Genomic DNA, 18,023 nt, shown 5'->3' on the forward strand with positions numbered 1-18,023 from the left:
GCCTTCGATAAGGTTCTGCATGGAAGGTTAGTTAGGAAGGTTCAGTTGTGAAGATTTAATTTTGAGATAGTCAAATGGATTCAACAGTGGCTGGAAGAGAGATGCCAGAGAGTCGTAGGGTATAATTGTTTGTCAGGCTGGAGGCCAGTGATAAGTGGTGTGCCTCAAGGATCTGTAATGGGTCCTTTGCTGTTTGTCATGTACAATAATGATCTGGATGATGGGGTGGTAAAATGGATTAGTAAATATGGAGATGATACTAAAATAGGTGGAATTGTGGATAATGAAGGTTTTCAAAGGTTGCAGAGGGATTTGGACTTCTTAGAAGAGTGGTCTTAAAGATGGCAGATGGAGTTTAATGCTGATAAGTATGAAGTGCTTTTGGTAGGAATAATCAAAACAGGACATACGTAGTAAATGGGAGGGCATTGAGGAATACAGCAGAGCAGAAAGATGTAGGAATAATGGTCCATCATTTCCTGAAGGTAGAATCTCATGTGGATTTTCATAAATCATTTAGAATTTTTGAAGAAACAATTTTCTAGTCAGTGGTTGTATTTCCCACAACAGAAGCAATATTTGGGGGGGGGGGGGGGGGGGGGAAAAGACTCCTGACCAGTAGGTCTGGTTGACCCACATCAAAGTTTTTAATCTGCCATGTCAGAGCTGCAGGCAGTTCTGTATGCAACCTGCAATGCAATGTTTTGATCCATTCCTAATAATTTTTGCCTTGCTTGGCAATTTGCCAGCCCCATCACTAATCTGTCTCACAGATTTAGAAGCTGCTCAAAATGACAGTGCTCTGCCACTTTGCACAACGACACCAGGTATTCACTACTGTTTCTCCTGGTCCTTGTCTCCCTTCATAGAATCATTGCCTTTCTGCCATAACTGGTGGTTTGGGGCTTAAATGGTTCCATAGAGCTGTGCATAATTCGTTGAATGTCTTCATCCCTGGATCCTCTGGGGACAGCAAGGTCTTAAGGAAGTTGAATGTTTTTCTGCCCATTATACTGAGGAAGAGGGCATGTTTGTAGTTTACTGGTCCTTCCACAATATTGTGGGCTACTCTGTAGTAGTTAAACTGTTCTACGTAGTTATCCCAACTTTCTTCTACTTTGTTGAATTTCCTGAACTTTCCCTCCGCCATCATGGCAGGCTTTCACCTTGATCTTTTGGCAGAAATTTGTTGGGGTTGTTAAGGTAGTTGTTTTCTACCTTTCTTCTGTTTTTCTTTTCATGGTTGGTGCATGAGTATGTGTATGGTTCGTTTTGTTCCTCGTCACCACTGTTGTGTATGCACTCACACAATTAAGGCTTGGAGACTTGATGCTTTCTCATCCGTTACTTCTATTAGACTAACCTGGCTACTGACACAAGGGTGACATCATAACGTGGGCGACATGATGTCCTGCAGAGGGCGGGCTTATACCCAACAGTAGGTATACAGTTTGAAAAGAAATCCCATGCAAGATTAAAATACACAACATTCAATGTGCCTTTCAGATTAAATGCATGCATTCAATGTGCCTTTCAGATTAAATGCGCGCAGATAGCAAAGATGTTATCTCAGTTTCTCGCTCCATAGATGAGCCATAATCTGAGTAATTCCAGTATGTTCTGCTTTTCTTTCAGAATTCTACTCTCCATTCTCAACAGCCCCCATTCTACTCCCAGGCATGCCCATCTGCATTGAAACCATTATCTGAATGGTCTGTCTGAAATTGGCAAAATAGTGACCATTTTCCAGTGACCTTCTTGTGCTCTCCACAGCGAATGCAAAACATCCCAAGCAACCGTAATTATGAATGACACGGGCATTATCCTGTGACATGACTATCATTTATCCCTCAATTAAAATTACCTAGAAACTGATTACAGTAAAACCCCGGTAAATGGAATTCAAGGAACCAACAAAAATCAAGGAAAATAAATTTTAAAAATTAAAATAGGTACAAATATACACAAGTTTAAAGTTGTAAAAGTAAATGTTCTCCAAAGTAACACTTTGGTGAAGATTGGAACAAACATTCAGCCAGTGTGGTGCATTGATCGTGCTTTGCTCCTAGCAACTGTATGAATAAAGTTGTGTGAAACAGCAATGGTGTCATGCAGGATAAAGAGCTGGTTGATGCCGCTTGCCATTGGGTGACTTTTTAAAAAATTTCTGGTAAGATAACTAAAAAGTAATTTCTTCTAAATGTAAAGAAAAAAAGAAAAAACAGAAATCAAAGATAGATAATAAAGAAAGAAAAAAAAAATCAACCCCCCCCCATACTAATGCTATCCCTCCTACTAAACAGTCATTAGCAAAAAAAAAGAGTTTCAGCCTCAGCACAAGTAACCAGAGCACTCAAGCCAAGTTACAATAGCCCATGAATGGGCCCATATTTTGTCAAATTCAATCATAGTTTCTTTAATATTGTATCTAATTTTCTCCAAACTCAAGCAAGACATAATATCCTGAATCCAATGCACATGAGTAGGTGGTAAACTATCTTTCCATTTAATCAAACTATCTTTCCATTTAATCAAAATTTCTCGTCTGGCTATCAATGAAGTAAAAGCTACAACTCTTTTTTAAATTAGATTCAAGGAATTACTTTACTGTTGAGAATAAGCAAATAAAGAAAGACAAGGGCAGGGACCTAATTTGTTCCTGAGAATCCTGGGAAAAATTTTTTCCCAAAAATCCTTCCATTTTGGACAATCCCAAAACATATGCATCAGAGATGCCTCAAATTCTACATATGTCACATAATGGATCCATCTCAGAATAAAAATGGGAAAGTATAAACTTTAGATAATTTTGAATTGCGGTAAATAATGTTGTACACAAAATAAGATCTTGTTAATCAGGTCAAGTGTAGCATCCCAATCTTCATCTGAAACGGATATGTTAAAATTTCTTTCCTATTCACTACTGCATTCCCCAAACCCATTTTTAAATCCATCAGGTTATCATAAACGGTTGCTATCAATCCACATGATGAAACTTTACAAAAAAAATGACACATTTTTCTTGTTTGTTTTTCCTTTGTGTGAAGATGTTGTTTTATGGTTTTATTGTATTGTATATGTTTAATATTTATTGGTTTTGGAGGGGAGTGGGAAAATGTCACTGTGTATATTTAATGAGAAACATCTGTACATATTTTGGTTGATATGGTTCATAGTGTGATAAATAAAAAATATTTTAAAATGTAAATAAAGAATATTGGTTTTGGTAACTCAGGGAGGGTGACTCTCTTAAAGTGCCTCCTAACGTCACCCAGTCAGAGGCTTTATCTGTAAAATTTGTGGGGGATGGGGGCAATCATCTATAACATTATTGTTAGTCTTTTGGGCAGTTCCATGGAGGGGGAGGAACCTGCAGATGCAGCGACAGTTAAATGATTTCAAAGAATATGACTAAAAATATTAAATGTTTTAAGATTTATATATTCATGCAAGTGAAATTTGTTCAGTGCAAGTAGTATTTTTTATCTTTTAAACTGTTTATTCTTAATGCAGGTGTTTAGTCAGGCATTTTAATAGCAAATCTCAAGCCACCGTTATCTACCATTATCTACCATTCTCCATAGGTGCTGGATACCAGAGGTTTTACTGTATTTGGTTATCCTCAAATTACTGTGTAATTGGCCAAATTATCCGTAACATGGATTAGCAACTGGCTAAAACAAAGACAGCTCAAGACATTGAAAGGAACTGTATAAACAAAAATATTTTCTAACTGCAGAATAGCAATTAACCAGGCAATCACCTTCAATGTTGTTTTGACTCCTTCCATCAGATGTTAACATCCAGAACTATTTTCCCTTCATAGATTCAACCAAATGTTCACATCCAAAAAAAAAACAGCCCTGAGAAAATTTGGAGAATTTTGATTTTCAGGTAGTACGCATTACTGCAAGCAATTCTACATGCGATCTATGTTAACAGCAATTTAACAGAAGGGTTTCAAAATCACTTTGAAAGCAGTTTTAATTAATTATACCTGTTTCTCATTATTATCTAGTATCGGACATTTGGATGAAAATATTTGCCATGTCTCATTCTCCAAAGTCATGCTACTTCAGTCAGTATAGAAAGCAAGCAACTTTCTTAGCTTGAACCACTGAATAAACAAAAGCAAATGCACTGAAACCAAATTAATTCTGTGCATGTCATGCATCTCACTGGAACACATCTTAAAAATTGCAAATGCTCCCATAGCTTTTTTAAAAAAATTTCAACTCAGATGCAGACAGGCCAGTCATTCCAGAGACATACAATGCAAGGTATGCAGCTATTTTTAATACCTTACTACTGTACGTGTAAGAATACACAATCTAATCTCCTATTCTCATATTTATTTTTAAGTTGCATAAACAAAGTTCATACAATTCAAAGTCTGTCAGCTGTCTATTTTAATTTTTTATTATTCCCTTGTTCTGAATAAGATCCATTAATCTTCCAAATTTAAGGAATACAAGCTATATCTGCATAATCTACAATGACAACTGAGAAAAGCAAGAACTATTCAGGAATTCATCCAGCATTGATAAGAAATACTTGATATTTTGGGTGAATACCTTCACTAGAAATGGTTCTCGTACATAAAACTCAAGTTCCAGCTGATACATTCTTAACAAAGCTACTGGAATTTTAAGATTTAAGTGGTAGAGATATGGGAATACTAATAAATGTTGTGCATTTAGACAATCAGAAGGTCCCATTAAAGAAGCCAGTGCACAAAATTAAAATAAACAGGATTGAGGATGATTGAGAATTTGTTGGCACACAGAAAAAAAAACAGTATGAATAAACATGTATTTTTCCAGATGGCAGGCAATGACTAGTGAAATATGACAGAGTTCAATGCTTGGACCTCAGATGTCAAGTGTATAAATGAATACATTATTTGTACAAGGGAACCAAATGTAACACAAGGGAATATGACCAGCAAGAAGAATGTGGAGGCTTTAATGTAATTTAGACGTGGAAAGACTAGGCAAATGTAGCTTAATGTGAATAGAGAGGTTCTGAAAGCAGAAAGACAGATTTTCTAAATAATAAATGTGTGAAAGGGGTAGAAGCAATGAAACCAGGGTGGTATCCTTGTACACCAATCATGAAAAGCAAGTATTCAGGTGCAACAAGTAGTTAGGAAGGGAAATCCAACGTCGTAATGAAACCCTCTTGTAATGAAGGACAATAGCACAGATGTTTTGCTGCAGGGGTGCCATCCAGAGTGGTGTATGAAATGCTGGCCTCCAAAGGAGGACATTTTTGATGCCATTGTGGAAAAGTTTCCTTTCTTTCCCACTTTATATACAAGGATCTTTGACTTGACAATGTTAGCTCTGTTTCTCTTTCTACTTATGCTCCCTAATCTGTTGAATATCTCAACTATTTTCTGTTTTCACTGCTGCTTGAGATCATGAGGCACATCTTAGGAAATGCATATTGGACTAGAAGAGAGTGTACCAGAGATTCAGCAGAATACAGTCCTAAAAATTATGAAGAGAGACTTCACAAATTTATGTTTTTCTGGAAATTGCAGTAAATTGATTGAAGTTATTAAGAACCACCAAAAAGGACATATAGAAGTGAAACTATTCCTATTTGGTAGAAAATTTAGGACAAAGAGCTTTGTCTAAAAATTAGAATAATGACTTTTGGAAGTTAGTTCTAAATGCAAAGGAAATAGAAATTCCAATTCTCCACATATACCAGAATTTACAACAGCACAAATGTTACAGACTCAGACTTTGGATAACTAAACACACAAGTGACAAAAACAGGAGAATATTTGGTTTGTGGCACATATCCTGTTCCTTGTTCCGAAACAGCAAAAATATAATTATTTTTCCACCCTCTTCATAGGACTTGTGATTAGTGCAGATAGTCATACAGCAAAGAAGCAGGTCCTACACCACTAAATCAACACTGATCATTCCAGAAGCCAAAAGCCTATAGGGACAAAGTAACTCTTCAGGGTAAACTTTAAAAAAAAATCAATGTTTTTTTTTAATTTAAATTTAGACATTCAGCATGGTAACAGGCCCTCTGGCCCATGACCTCATGCTGCCAAATACCCCAATTAACTTTCAAACCCCATACATTTTGAAGAGTGAGAAAACCAGAGCACCCAGAGGAAACCCATGCAGACACAGGGAGAATTCACAAACTCCTTACAGACAAGGACGGACTCAAACCCAGGTCACTAACTGTGCCTCTCTATTGACTCCCTTCTTTAAAAGGATCAACCAGGATATATACACAAGTAAATAATCAATCTGATTAGAAGCTTTTTTTTTGGCACACAATTAATGAAAACACAATTGGAAAGTCAGAGGAAGGCTCCAAATGAGCATGGAAAAGAATAAATAGTGCACAGCATTTTTTGATCGCGTAACTTAAAATATTTCAGGGATTGTCAACAATCCAGTAGACTGTCTGGGATTAATATTCTACAGAATTTAGGAGCTGTAGGGTTGATCACATGAAATTATTGATTATATGGCAAAAGAAGCTAAAGATAAATGGATTGCATATACTACAGAAGTACAAGATAGATCCAATATTAAAGTGCAAAGTATGGTTTAATCAGTATTTATGGATATACAGCAAAAGCGAATGCAACACAAGTAGTTTAAAATTCACTCACAGAACTTGAGTGTTGCTGACATGGCTCCTCACCATAGTCCACCCAAAGATAAGTTGCTTTCCTAACCCAGTATAGCAGACGAGGCGACAGTACTTCCGCAAGACAAAAACAATTGAAATTTTGACTGATGGAAATTAGAGAATGGCAATGCTTTTTCAAAGTCAGAATTGTGCTCATTGGGGAACTTGCAGATGATGGTAGTCAGATTCATCGGATGCATTTTTCCTTCTTTTAATTAGTGCAGAATGAGGTATTGAGTGATGCTGTTGGGTTCTGCTGTGAATTTTGTATATCGAAGTTCAAATTTATTGTCAGAGTACATACATGACATTACATGCAATCCTGAGATTCTTTTCCTGCAGCCAGACAACAATTCTAATTACTAGTAACTGTAAACTGTACTCAAGAAAGAAATGTATACAAAAAGGTGTAAACAAACTGACTATGAAAATACAGAAAGTTAATAGTTAGCAATACATAATGAGTCCTTAAACAAATCTCTGAATGAACCTGTTGTTCTGGACTCTGATGGTTGAGGGGTAGCAGCTATTCATGAATCTGTACCTTTATTTTACTCCCAATTCCACTCCCCTCTCTTATGCCAATCTCACCCCCTCTGAACACTCTTCCCTCCATTCTCACAATGACCCCAAACTTATCATCAAACCTCCAGGCAAGGATGGTGCTGTTATGGTCTGGCGCACTGACTTTGGCAAGGCCAGACCACAGCTCACACTTCAACAGGACCCCTCAAAAGAACATCAAGCCACCATCCCTTGTACTGTCTCTAACCTCATCACCTCTAGTCATCTCCCTCCCTTGGCCACTCCTGCACTGCCCAGTTCTACCTCCTACCCAAGATACACAAACGCAATTATCCAAATAGACCTATTGTTTCTGCATGCTTCTGCTCCACTAGTTTCATCTTACCTAGACTCCATTTTTCCCTCCCTACCTACATCCATGATACCCCACGTCTTCCAAATCTTCAGTTCCCTGAATTTGACCACCTCATTTTTACTACTGATGTTCAATCTCTTGACACCTCCAGTCTCAAAGCCCTTCATTTCTTTCTTGACAAGAGACCCAACCAGTCCCCCTCCACCACAACCCTCCTCCACCTGGCAGAACTTTTCTCACCCATAACTTTTCTTTTGACCCATCCCACTTGCTCCAAATCAAAGGACTAGCCATGGGTACCTGAATGGGTCCCATCCATGCCTGCCTGTTTGTGGAGCCATCCATGCTGCAAGTCTACAGTCAAGGCCCCTCAACTCTCTCCACTACATAGACGACTATATTGGTGCTGCCTCATGCACCTGTGATGAGCTTGTCAACTTTATTTCCTTTGCTGCTAACTTTCACCCCGGCCTCAAATTCACTTGGTCCTCTCCAGCGACACATTCCCCTTTCTATATCTCTCTGCCTCCATCTCAGGAAACAAGTTTTCTACTTAATTTTTTTTTTATTTTTAAAAACCTACCAACTCACACAACTACCTTGACTACACTTATTCCCATCCAGTCCCCTGCAAGGATTTTATTCCTTTCTCTCAATTCCTGTCATATCTATTCCCAAGATACAGTCTTCCAGTCCAGATCATGCAAAATATCCCCCTTCAAAAACATGGCATCCCCTCCACTACCATCAACTCAGCCCTTACCCATATCTGCTCCATTTCCCACTCATCTGCCCTGGTCCTGTCTGCCCCCAGATGCAATAAAAACAGGATTCCCCTTGTCATCACCTACCATCGTACCAACCAACACACTATCCACAGTAATCTTCATCACCTACAATATGATACCACCACCAGACTCATCTTCTCCTCTCCTCCTTCCATAGGGACCATGACTCCCTCAACCACACATCCCTTCAAACGTCCCCTTGACACCTCCCCCCTCATCACCATTCTGGCCCTCAAACAGTCCTTCCAAGTGAAGCAACACTTCACTTGTGTATACACAGGAGTCATCTATTGTATCCGGTGCTCCCGTTGTGGCCTTTTCTACGTAGACTTGGAGATCGCTTCGCTGAGCACCTTCCCTCTGTCTGCATCAGTGACAGGAATCTCCCAATAGCCAATCATTTCTGTTCTGCACCCAACTCCTACGCTGACACATCTGTCCAAGGCCTTATTTACTTGTAATCTCAAACAGGCAAATTGGAGGAGCAACGCTCATTCCTGTATGAGCACTCTCCAACCGGATGGCATTTAACATAGACTTTTCTAGTTTCTGCTAACCTACTCTCCATTCCCCTATCCCTCAGTCTTCTTTCCTCCAGCTCTCCACCCCCTTCCCTCTCCATTCCTTCTGTTTGCTGGTGTGCCCTCCCTCCACATCCACCTAACAACCCTTGACAGTGAAACTGGGCTCCTACCCCCACCCAACAATTTGTTGAGCAACTGCCTAAATTTTGCTCATACCTTGATGAAGAGCTCAAGCCCAAAACATTAGTTATGTATCTTTATCTTTTCTATATAAAGAACACCCTTTGACCTGCTGAGTTTCTCCAGCATTGTAATTTTACTTCTTTACTGACAGCAGGAAAAAAAGAGCATGTCCTGGGTGGTTGGATCTTTGATGATTGCTACTGCTCTCAGACAGCAGCGTTCCACGTAGATCTTTTCATTGGTGGGGAGAATTTTGCCTGTGATGTACTGGGCTGTATCCACTATCTTTTGCAGGGCTTTTTTGCTTAGAGGTATTGGTGTCCCCATACAAGGTCCTAATGCAGCCAGTCCGCACCTTCCCATACACATCTGTAGCCATTTATGACGATTTCCACTGACCTCTGCAAATTCCTGTGGAATTAGAGGTACTGACTTGCTTTCTTCACAATGATATTTGTGCATTGCTCACCCTCTCTCCTGCTCCAATGAGCACTGGATTGTACACCTCTGGTTTTCCTCTCATGAACTCTACAATCAGTTCCTTTGTCTTGGTGACATTGGGCATTTTCAGGTGGCCAAAATACCCCAATGTAAAGCCACATATTCTACCCCTATGCGGCTGTCGGGAGGCCACCTGAAAGTGGAGAACCCGGCCAGGAGGAGCACTTACTTAACCCTCCTCCTGTAGGTATAATCTCCGGCTCCAAGTTGCACCTGAAAGCAGTAGTGGGACTTTGGCCACAATCCACAGGAGCCGGCGTTCGCTCAGACGCAGCTCCTTCAGCTGGCATGTTCAGGTGACAGAAAGGTATCTTCTCCACGGATACCCGAATGTTCCAGCTGCACTCCCCCAGCCGCGTCTACTGGCACGTTATCTGCATCTGAGCACCTGAAAGCAGCTATTGAGTGCAAGGATGTTGCTAGCACACTTTTCAATCTCCCTCTTGTATACTATCACCCCTTTTTATACAGCCTACAATATTAGTATTATCAGCAAGTTTGTATATGGTGTTGTTGTTATACCAAGTGACACATTCATAGGTGTAGAGCAAGTGTTGAACAAGTAGAGCAGGGGATTAAGTATTCAATCCAGGGCTGATGGAAAGGGTGGAAATGTTCTTGCCAATCTGCACTGATTGGGATCTGGAAGTGAGGAAATCCAGATCCAATTGCATAGTGTGGCATTGAGGGAGGCCCAGATCTTTGAGTTTGCTGATTAGTTTTGAGGGGATGATGGTGATAAATGCTGAATTTTAGTCAATAAAGAGCACCCTGATGACACCCTAACCAAGATCACAGGAGTCACTTTCCCAGTAGACCCAGAGCTTTGTCTTCTGGGGAACTTTACCACAGTTGGTAGATCACTAATTAATTCTCAAATTAAATTCTCTGAAATTGCCTTAGGTGTGGCCAGGAAGTGCATAGCAGTTACATGGAAGTCTGGAGATGAATAGCTGCATCCCACTTGAAAAGGTCACATGCAATCCCAGGAAGAGATATAACGCCTTCCTAAAAATCTGGCAGATTTATTTAGACCATAAAGGTACCTCACTGGTGCCAATACAAGGTTACAATTGCTACTGGCTAGCCAGTAGACCTCTGTAAAGATCTTAACACTGTAGTATTATCGTGTCTCCATATGTTTTACTGTAGGCACTGACAATGGGATGCTTTTTTTTGTGTGTTTCTTTTCTTCGTTCTTTCTCTATTTAATAGGACTTAGAGGGGAGGGAGTGGATGGAGGGATCTTTTGATGTTTGTATTTGGTATGATTGTTGATGATTGATTGGCAAGTATTAAAGGAAGAGGAAAATAATCTTGTAGTGCAATGAAGTGAAGATAATCTTTGTGTATAAAAATCTTAGCAAAGAGCAAAATAATTAAATTTGATTATCAATCAGATTTGCTTACCAAAGGAATAGTTATGTAAACATAAATAAGCCTAGTACACAGAACTGTAGAAAAAAAAATACAATGCTTCTGAGTTTTTGATCGAGGAAACAACTTGAATACTACCCTGTACAATTATACCTATCAATTCATATTTGACAGAAGTAGATCAAAATAATTTTGACACTTGTAAAAGGCCATCTGAATTTTTAAACATCTGCATATAAATCACTCCCAATACTAAAGTGAACTTTCGGTTATCTTTGTAGGTTATCCTTGACAATCAACTCCAACAACTTCCCAACCACTGACATTAGGTTAACAGGTCTATAATTTCCTTTCTGCCTTCTCCCTTTTTAAAATAGCAGAGTGACCATTCCAATGCTCCAGAATCATGCCAGAATCCACTGATTCTTGTAAGATCATTACTAATTCCTCCCCGATCTCTGTAGCTACTTCTTTCAGAATCCAAGGGTACATTCCATCTGGTGTGGGAGACTTTATCTACCACAAAACCATTCAGCTTCCCAAGCACTTCCTTTCTGTTGATCTTGACTGTACTCGCTTCTCTTCCCTGACACACTTGAAAGACAGAAATACTGCTAAAGTCTTCCAGTGAAGACTGATGCAAAATATTCATTCAGTTCCTCTGCCTTCTCCATTACAATTTCTCCATTGTCATTTTCTATCAGTCCTATATCTCGTCTTTTTTTTGTCAAACTCAATATATTTTAAAAAGCTTTTAATATCTTTACTGATATTATTCGCAAGCTTTCTTTCAAAGTTTATCTTTTAAAGGTTCTATTATTGTCATGTAATACTACATTTAGGATGTTATATGCATGAAATTCTTTAACTTGTCTACTGTGAGGCGTAGTCCCTGTGAAATTCCCAGGAATTCAGGGTCTCCCAGCCTTTCACATCGCAGTCCAAATTCCCAGGAATTTGCCCTCTCTGGCCATTTGGAGGGGGGGGGGGGAGGGGTCCCTAAATCAATTGACGCATTACACACTCACAGGAGTGAGAGGAAGTTCACCTCCCCGTCCGTTCGTCGGTTGCGCATCCCCTCACTCCCACCACCCCTGCGCTTGATCGTAAAGGCAGCACAATGCGGGATGAATGGCCGACTTCCTTTAACACAATTCCTCACGCAGCTGTGTGAGGGTTTATGGTTAATGAGGACGGCCATTCATCCCGCTTTGTGCTGCTGTTGTGACGTGTCGAAGCAGCCCGCTGTTGTCAGGAGGTATGGATCTTATTTTAAATCGTCTACGTGATGCAGCATACAAGCGCTGACGTCACGAGGCTTCCTCTACTTGGCCATTCATCTTTTCACATCGCAGGGAAAATTTCCTGGGGCCAAAGCCCTACCTACAAGATAGAGCCATGGGCCCATTTAAAATTCCCAGGCCAACCTTTTCACACTGCAGGTTCACGGGAAAATTTCCCAAGATTCTTCATTTTACACTGCGGTGTGAAAAGGCCCGGAGTCGATACTTTATCCAGTGCCCCTCACAGAAATTATTTCATTCCTAATGACCTTCTTAGTTGTCTTCTGTAAGCTTTTAAAAGTTTCCAGTCCTCTATCTTCCCACTCTTTTTGCTTGCTTACATGGCCCTTTCCTTTGCTTTTACTTTAGCTTTGACTTCTCTTGTCAGCAACAGTTGTGTTTTTTTCCCATTCAAATATTTATTATATTTTCCAATATACCTGTTCTGCACCTTCTTTATTTCTCACAGAAGCTCCAGCTATTGCTGCTTTGCCATCCTCCCTGCATTGTGCTACCTCCCCTATCAACTTTAACCAGTTTCCCTCTCATTTATCGGTCATCTCCTTTATTGCACTGGTATAACTGACATCCCCATTTTGCTTCCTCTCTCTCAAACTGCAGGGTGAATTCTATCATATGATCTTTATTTCCTAAGGGTTCTCTTACCTTCAGCTCCCTCATCAACTCTTGTTCAATGCACAATAGCCAACTCAGAATTGCCATTTCCCTGGTCAGCTCAGACATTAGCTGTTCCAAAACACCATCCTGAAGGCATTCAATTACCATAATTCTTTCTCTTGGATTCCAGCACTAACCTGGTTTTCCTCAATCAACCTGCATGTTGAAATCCTACATGACCAATGTAACATTGCCCTTTTAACATGCCTTCTCCATCTACCTCTTGCATGCCACGCCCTGGATACTGTTTGGAGGCCTGTATACAACTCCCATCAGGCTCTTTCTACCCTTACAATTTCATAATTCTACCCAATAGGCATTCTATATTTTGTGATCCAATGCCTCCTCTCACCAAAGATTTAAAGCATTTTTAACCAGCAGAACCCAACTTCTTGTCCTTCAAATGCACCATATCCATGGATATTTAGTTCCAGTTGTGCTCTTCTTTCAGCCACATCTCAGTGATCTCATACCTGCCAACTTCAAGCTGCACTATCAGATCAACTTTTTTCTTATAGTGCAGACATACAAGACCTTTAGTGCTGTATTCATCACTCTTTTTAATTTTGTTTCCATCGTACTCCAAACTAAATCCTTCATTTTACAGTTGCAATTTTGCCCTATTGACTGCCTATCCTGCCTCTCAATCTCGCCACACAGTGCACCTATTTGTGCATCTGCCCTCTCATCCTGGCTCCCACCCTCTGCCTTTCATTTAGAATTATGCATTATTTGCACAATGGTCAATGTCTGTTAAGTCTTTAAGATAAACAAAAACAGCTCTCAGAACACAGAATTTGCACAATTTCAGCAAAGATAAACAACAGCACTGACTAACAATCATATTCACTATCTTGCAATGCATTTTACAAAGAAAAAAAACTTTACCACAGTTAATGGCTCATGCAGCAGCTTCATTCCCACATATCTCAAATGTTCTGTTAAACAAAAATAGAACACCGAACCACTTTATCTAATCTTGTTCCTTTTCACCATTTTGCTGTCCTGTCAGCATTAAATGTAATGTAAAATGAAGGAAAATGTTCATTGTAAACTACAGGTGGAAATTAAGCTGTTTGTATAATTGTCACTTTGCATTGAGTTTTTAATGCTAGCAAAACTCCTAAAGTACTTTACAGATTTACTTTCAAATGTAATTCAGCAAAATATGGAAGGTATTAGCGGTTAGCGCAATGCTATTACAGAACCGGCAACCTGGTTTCAAATCCGACACTGTCTGTAAGGAGTTTGTACATTCTCCCCGTGTCTGCGAGGATTTTACCCGGGTGCTCTGGTTTCCTCCCACCTTTCAAAATGTAGTACAGTTGTAGGTTGATTAGGATATTTGGGCCAGTTGCCATACTGTAGGTCTACATTTAAATTTAAAAATTTAACATTTAAATTTGAAAGATAACCAATTGATTCTTTCAGGTAGAGCAATACAATTTCACAGCTTACAACATGAGCAGCTGCAGGCAGTCCAATGATGAAGCAGTCAAAAATCCAATTGAAGGAATTTTGAGATCTCAGAGGACCTCAGGAGCACACAGAGAAAATGAATTGGCAACATCATGGAATGGTCTGAAAATTGGAATTCTGAAAAGTTGAAACATTATTAAACTATATTGTTTCAACAAGCTGCTCGGTATAAAAACTACAAAATAAGTAGTGCTACAAGTTGGTAAACTGCTAATTGATCGATGCTACAGAAAAATATCAAGATCAATGACTGAGTAACCAATCACAAACATTTGAGTTCAGGCTTTGAGTAACTAAAACAATTTTGATAATAGATTGACATCTCATATTTTACATACTAATTTGATATTTAAGTATTAATAAAATCTATAAAATTGAAAACTCACTGAAAATTAACAATTACAGTTCACCAATAAAACTAGATGCAAAAACTATTGGGTTACTTACAATAGTCTGCATTTCAGACTAGACAAGCTGGACAGACGTCCATCCAAGAACAACTCTTCCAACATTAGTAACTCAAAAATAAATTTTTAGTTGGAATACCAGTAATATGTACAACACAAAAAACAGAACCACTGTACAATTTCTCTGCTGAGAATCTCTCCATCCCTGTCTTTACAATTTCACTTTCCTTCCAAAGATACAAATCTGTCACCACCCACAATGCCTACAACCAAATTTCCTCAAAACAACTTCAAGTTAAGCAAGAAACATTGTTTCTTGCTCCCTGGAGCATTTACAGTTGACAAAACCCTTATCAGTACCTCAAATTCCAGTATACTTCCAATTAGTTTTCACTGTTTTGTCCTACTCTCCTTGATCCTCTCCACATCTACAATGCTAACTCTTGGTTACTTCAGCAGCAAACAGGTCAGTTTCTGTTTACTAGTTTTGTATCTATAGACTACTTGACTAACCTTCTGGCTTGGATAGGCCACAATTTCCTCTGGTTATTTACCAAGACCAAACCATTATTTTTCCACCACATAACACAACTTCAAGTTTTTGTCACCAATTTTGTAACAACACAACTAAACCTGTAATGTACGAAATATGAAACATTATTCCATTACTGTTGATTTTAATTAATATTAACAATATTTGTTGGAACCCTTCAAAAGGCACCAACCCACTTTACGACCAGGAAATGTTCTTGAAGTTTAGTCACTATTAATTTGCACAGGTCATGCTCCCATAAACAGCAATCGAAAAATGAGAGTATATTCTGTATTTTTTTGTAGTGTGCAGTGAGATAAATAACCCTGAAATAAAGTTTTACCCACCCCAGGATTTCAGATAGAAGTCATCTCTCCCGAGACCCTGAACTCACACCAATACGAAAAGCTAAAAATTTATCCTGGTGCAGAAGTAACCACTTAGTTTTAAATTCTGATCACCTGCCAAGTTTTTTAAAAAAAATTATTCACAACTAGCAGGAGACGATTACTTCTTCAAAAGTCCAAGTAACTACTTCAATCGTTTGCTCAAGGAAGAAAACAATTCCAAAAGTAAATGATCGTCCAATCTTTTTGGGTTTGGAAAATTCATGACCAAGACTGAAAGGCTCGGAGGCAAGTTTGTTCCAACTCTCTCTCTGGAAATGTCACGCACGTCGAAAAGGACAAGACAGACCTGTTGCGTGCGATTCACACTGGCAAGTGGTTTGGGCGGAGGGCAGGGATCAGAAGCGGGGCTGCTTGGAACCCCAACTGTGCCTCAGTGTGGTTACTTTATTCTAGCCTCCCCCTTCGCGACACTTGTTCGGTGCCCGAGCCTGCGAACTTTTAACCAAATTTCGGCCGCCGACACCAACCGGGCTAATCCCCAATCTCGCAGTGAAGGGAAACCAGAACATGCATCTTCTTAAAACCGACACCAAGTGCAACGCGCAGACCAAGTTTGGGGGGGGGGGGGGGGCGACTCCCCTTCCCGCTGCGGCGAGCCCGACCATCCTCCCGACGCCCCGGCCCGGTCCCCTCCCGCCCCGGGATCAGGCCACTTGGCCGCTCTCGGAGGAACGCGACACCGACCTTGAACACATCGCCGTAGGTGCCACTGCCGACCCTCTGGATCAGCTCGAAGTCCAACTGCGGGTTTTTCCTCAGAATGTCCCCGCTGGCGGCCGCACGGCCCTGCGGGTTCATCGCTCGCCCTTCGCGGCGGGAACTTCTCCTCGGGCCTCCCTCCTCCGACTTGATGCCCAACTGCGAACTCTTTCTTTAACTTCCCCCCCTCTCTCCCTCTCTCCCTCTCTCTCTCTCTCTCCCTCTCTCCCTCTCCCTCTCTCCGTGAAGGTGCTCGTGTGCCCACTCAACTGCGTTTGCCGCAGCCGGCACTCGGTAAACTATGCGCTGCCTCCAAATATGGCCCCCGCTCCATTTCCTGCTTCACGGCTTCTGCGCGTTGGCCCGGCCGGCGGTCGTGGGGGAGGGGGGGGAGGGGCCAGGGCCTGTTCCTCTCCTCCCTGTACCTTGCCTCTGTGGGGTTTCCCCCCAATTTTTGATTAAAAGGCGTATTTTCCACGGTCATTTGATTGTTACGTCTTCAACGGTGACTTGCGTGTCATTTCCTTCTGTTCACCCTTCAAATCAACGTTCACAATACTTCATGTGGGAATTGGGGGGGGGGGGGGGGGACACATTCGATCTGAAACCTTCCTCCTTCTAAAGATGCTCACTAATATTCCCAGTGGATCAGTTTGTGACCCTGGTGCATTTATTCCCCAAACGTTTCACTTGAATGAATGACTCGTGTTGCCTGTTTTTCCACAATATTCTTATGTGTATCCCCACTCCCAATGCAGATTCGGTCAACCAGTTCATCATCATTAACGTTAATAACCACCGAAACATTTCACTCTTTCAATTGTTGCCACCCTGTGACTTTCCTGGGAATGACAAATGATGTCGGTTTATGTTTACTGTGTAAAGAAATGACGAGGAAGCTATTTTTTTAAAATAAATGTCCCCCCCCCCCCCCCCCCGTCACCACTGAAGTTTTTCTCTTAAATCCGCGCAAGTGGACGGTTGAGCATTTGACCAAGGGGTGATTCTGTTTCCATTCTGAAGTTGTTTACTTTGTGCTGAAATGTGATAAACCAAAGGCCACAAACTATCTGTTCGAGGAACTCAGCGGTTGAACAGGGAAATATCTCAAATTTTCATCAAACACCTCCCTTTCAACTTCGTGAATGATGAATGCATTTCTAATTCACATTACAGCACCACGTCGAGAAAAGTTTGAATTTGCAGAAAAAATATATATTTCCCATCGCCACAGAAGTATCCCAGTGAAAAGAGAAAGATGAAGGCAGAAATAGGTAGAGAGGTGATTGTTTTCGAATGACACAAAGTTTAAAGAGAAGAATCCCTCTCGTGGTAAATAGCTAACCGACTCGCGGCACTCACCACAATCATTAGTTCAAGTGGGTGCTTAATGAGAATGTCATTTAAGATCATATGAAAATTAGGCCTCATTTTGAAATTGTAATTGTTCTCTTGAATATAACACTTCCAGTGTGGGTTTCTCCTCTTGTTCCGGAAACTGAGCAAAGCAAAGGAGAAGTAACCCCAAAACTCTATAAAGGCTCAATTCCTTTATATGCTCTGACAGTTAGTTATTACAATGAAGGCAAAGTTGTGTTGATGCACATGCT

General features: G+C 40.4%; 1 protein-coding gene across 2 annotated transcripts in view; it reads right to left on the reverse strand.

Moving 5' to 3' along the window:
* The window catches only part of map4k5 (mitogen-activated protein kinase kinase kinase kinase 5), a 138,335-nt gene extending 121,477 nt beyond the window's left edge, over positions 1-16,858 (reverse strand). For both annotated transcript variants that reach the window (XM_069916612.1, XM_069916611.1), the window contains exon 1: positions 16,399-16,858. In XM_069916612.1, coding sequence (XP_069772713.1) covers positions 16,399-16,512 — 114 coding nt within the window. In that variant the 5' untranslated portion in view covers positions 16,513-16,858. The remainder of the gene's footprint in view (positions 1-16,398) is intronic.
* Between the last annotated feature and the right edge of the window lie 1,165 nt (positions 16,859-18,023).

Source organism: Narcine bancroftii, chromosome 2, assembly GCF_036971445.1.
Source record: "Narcine bancroftii isolate sNarBan1 chromosome 2, sNarBan1.hap1, whole genome shotgun sequence".
Classification (NCBI taxonomy): Eukaryota; Metazoa; Chordata; class Chondrichthyes; order Torpediniformes; family Narcinidae; genus Narcine; species Narcine bancroftii.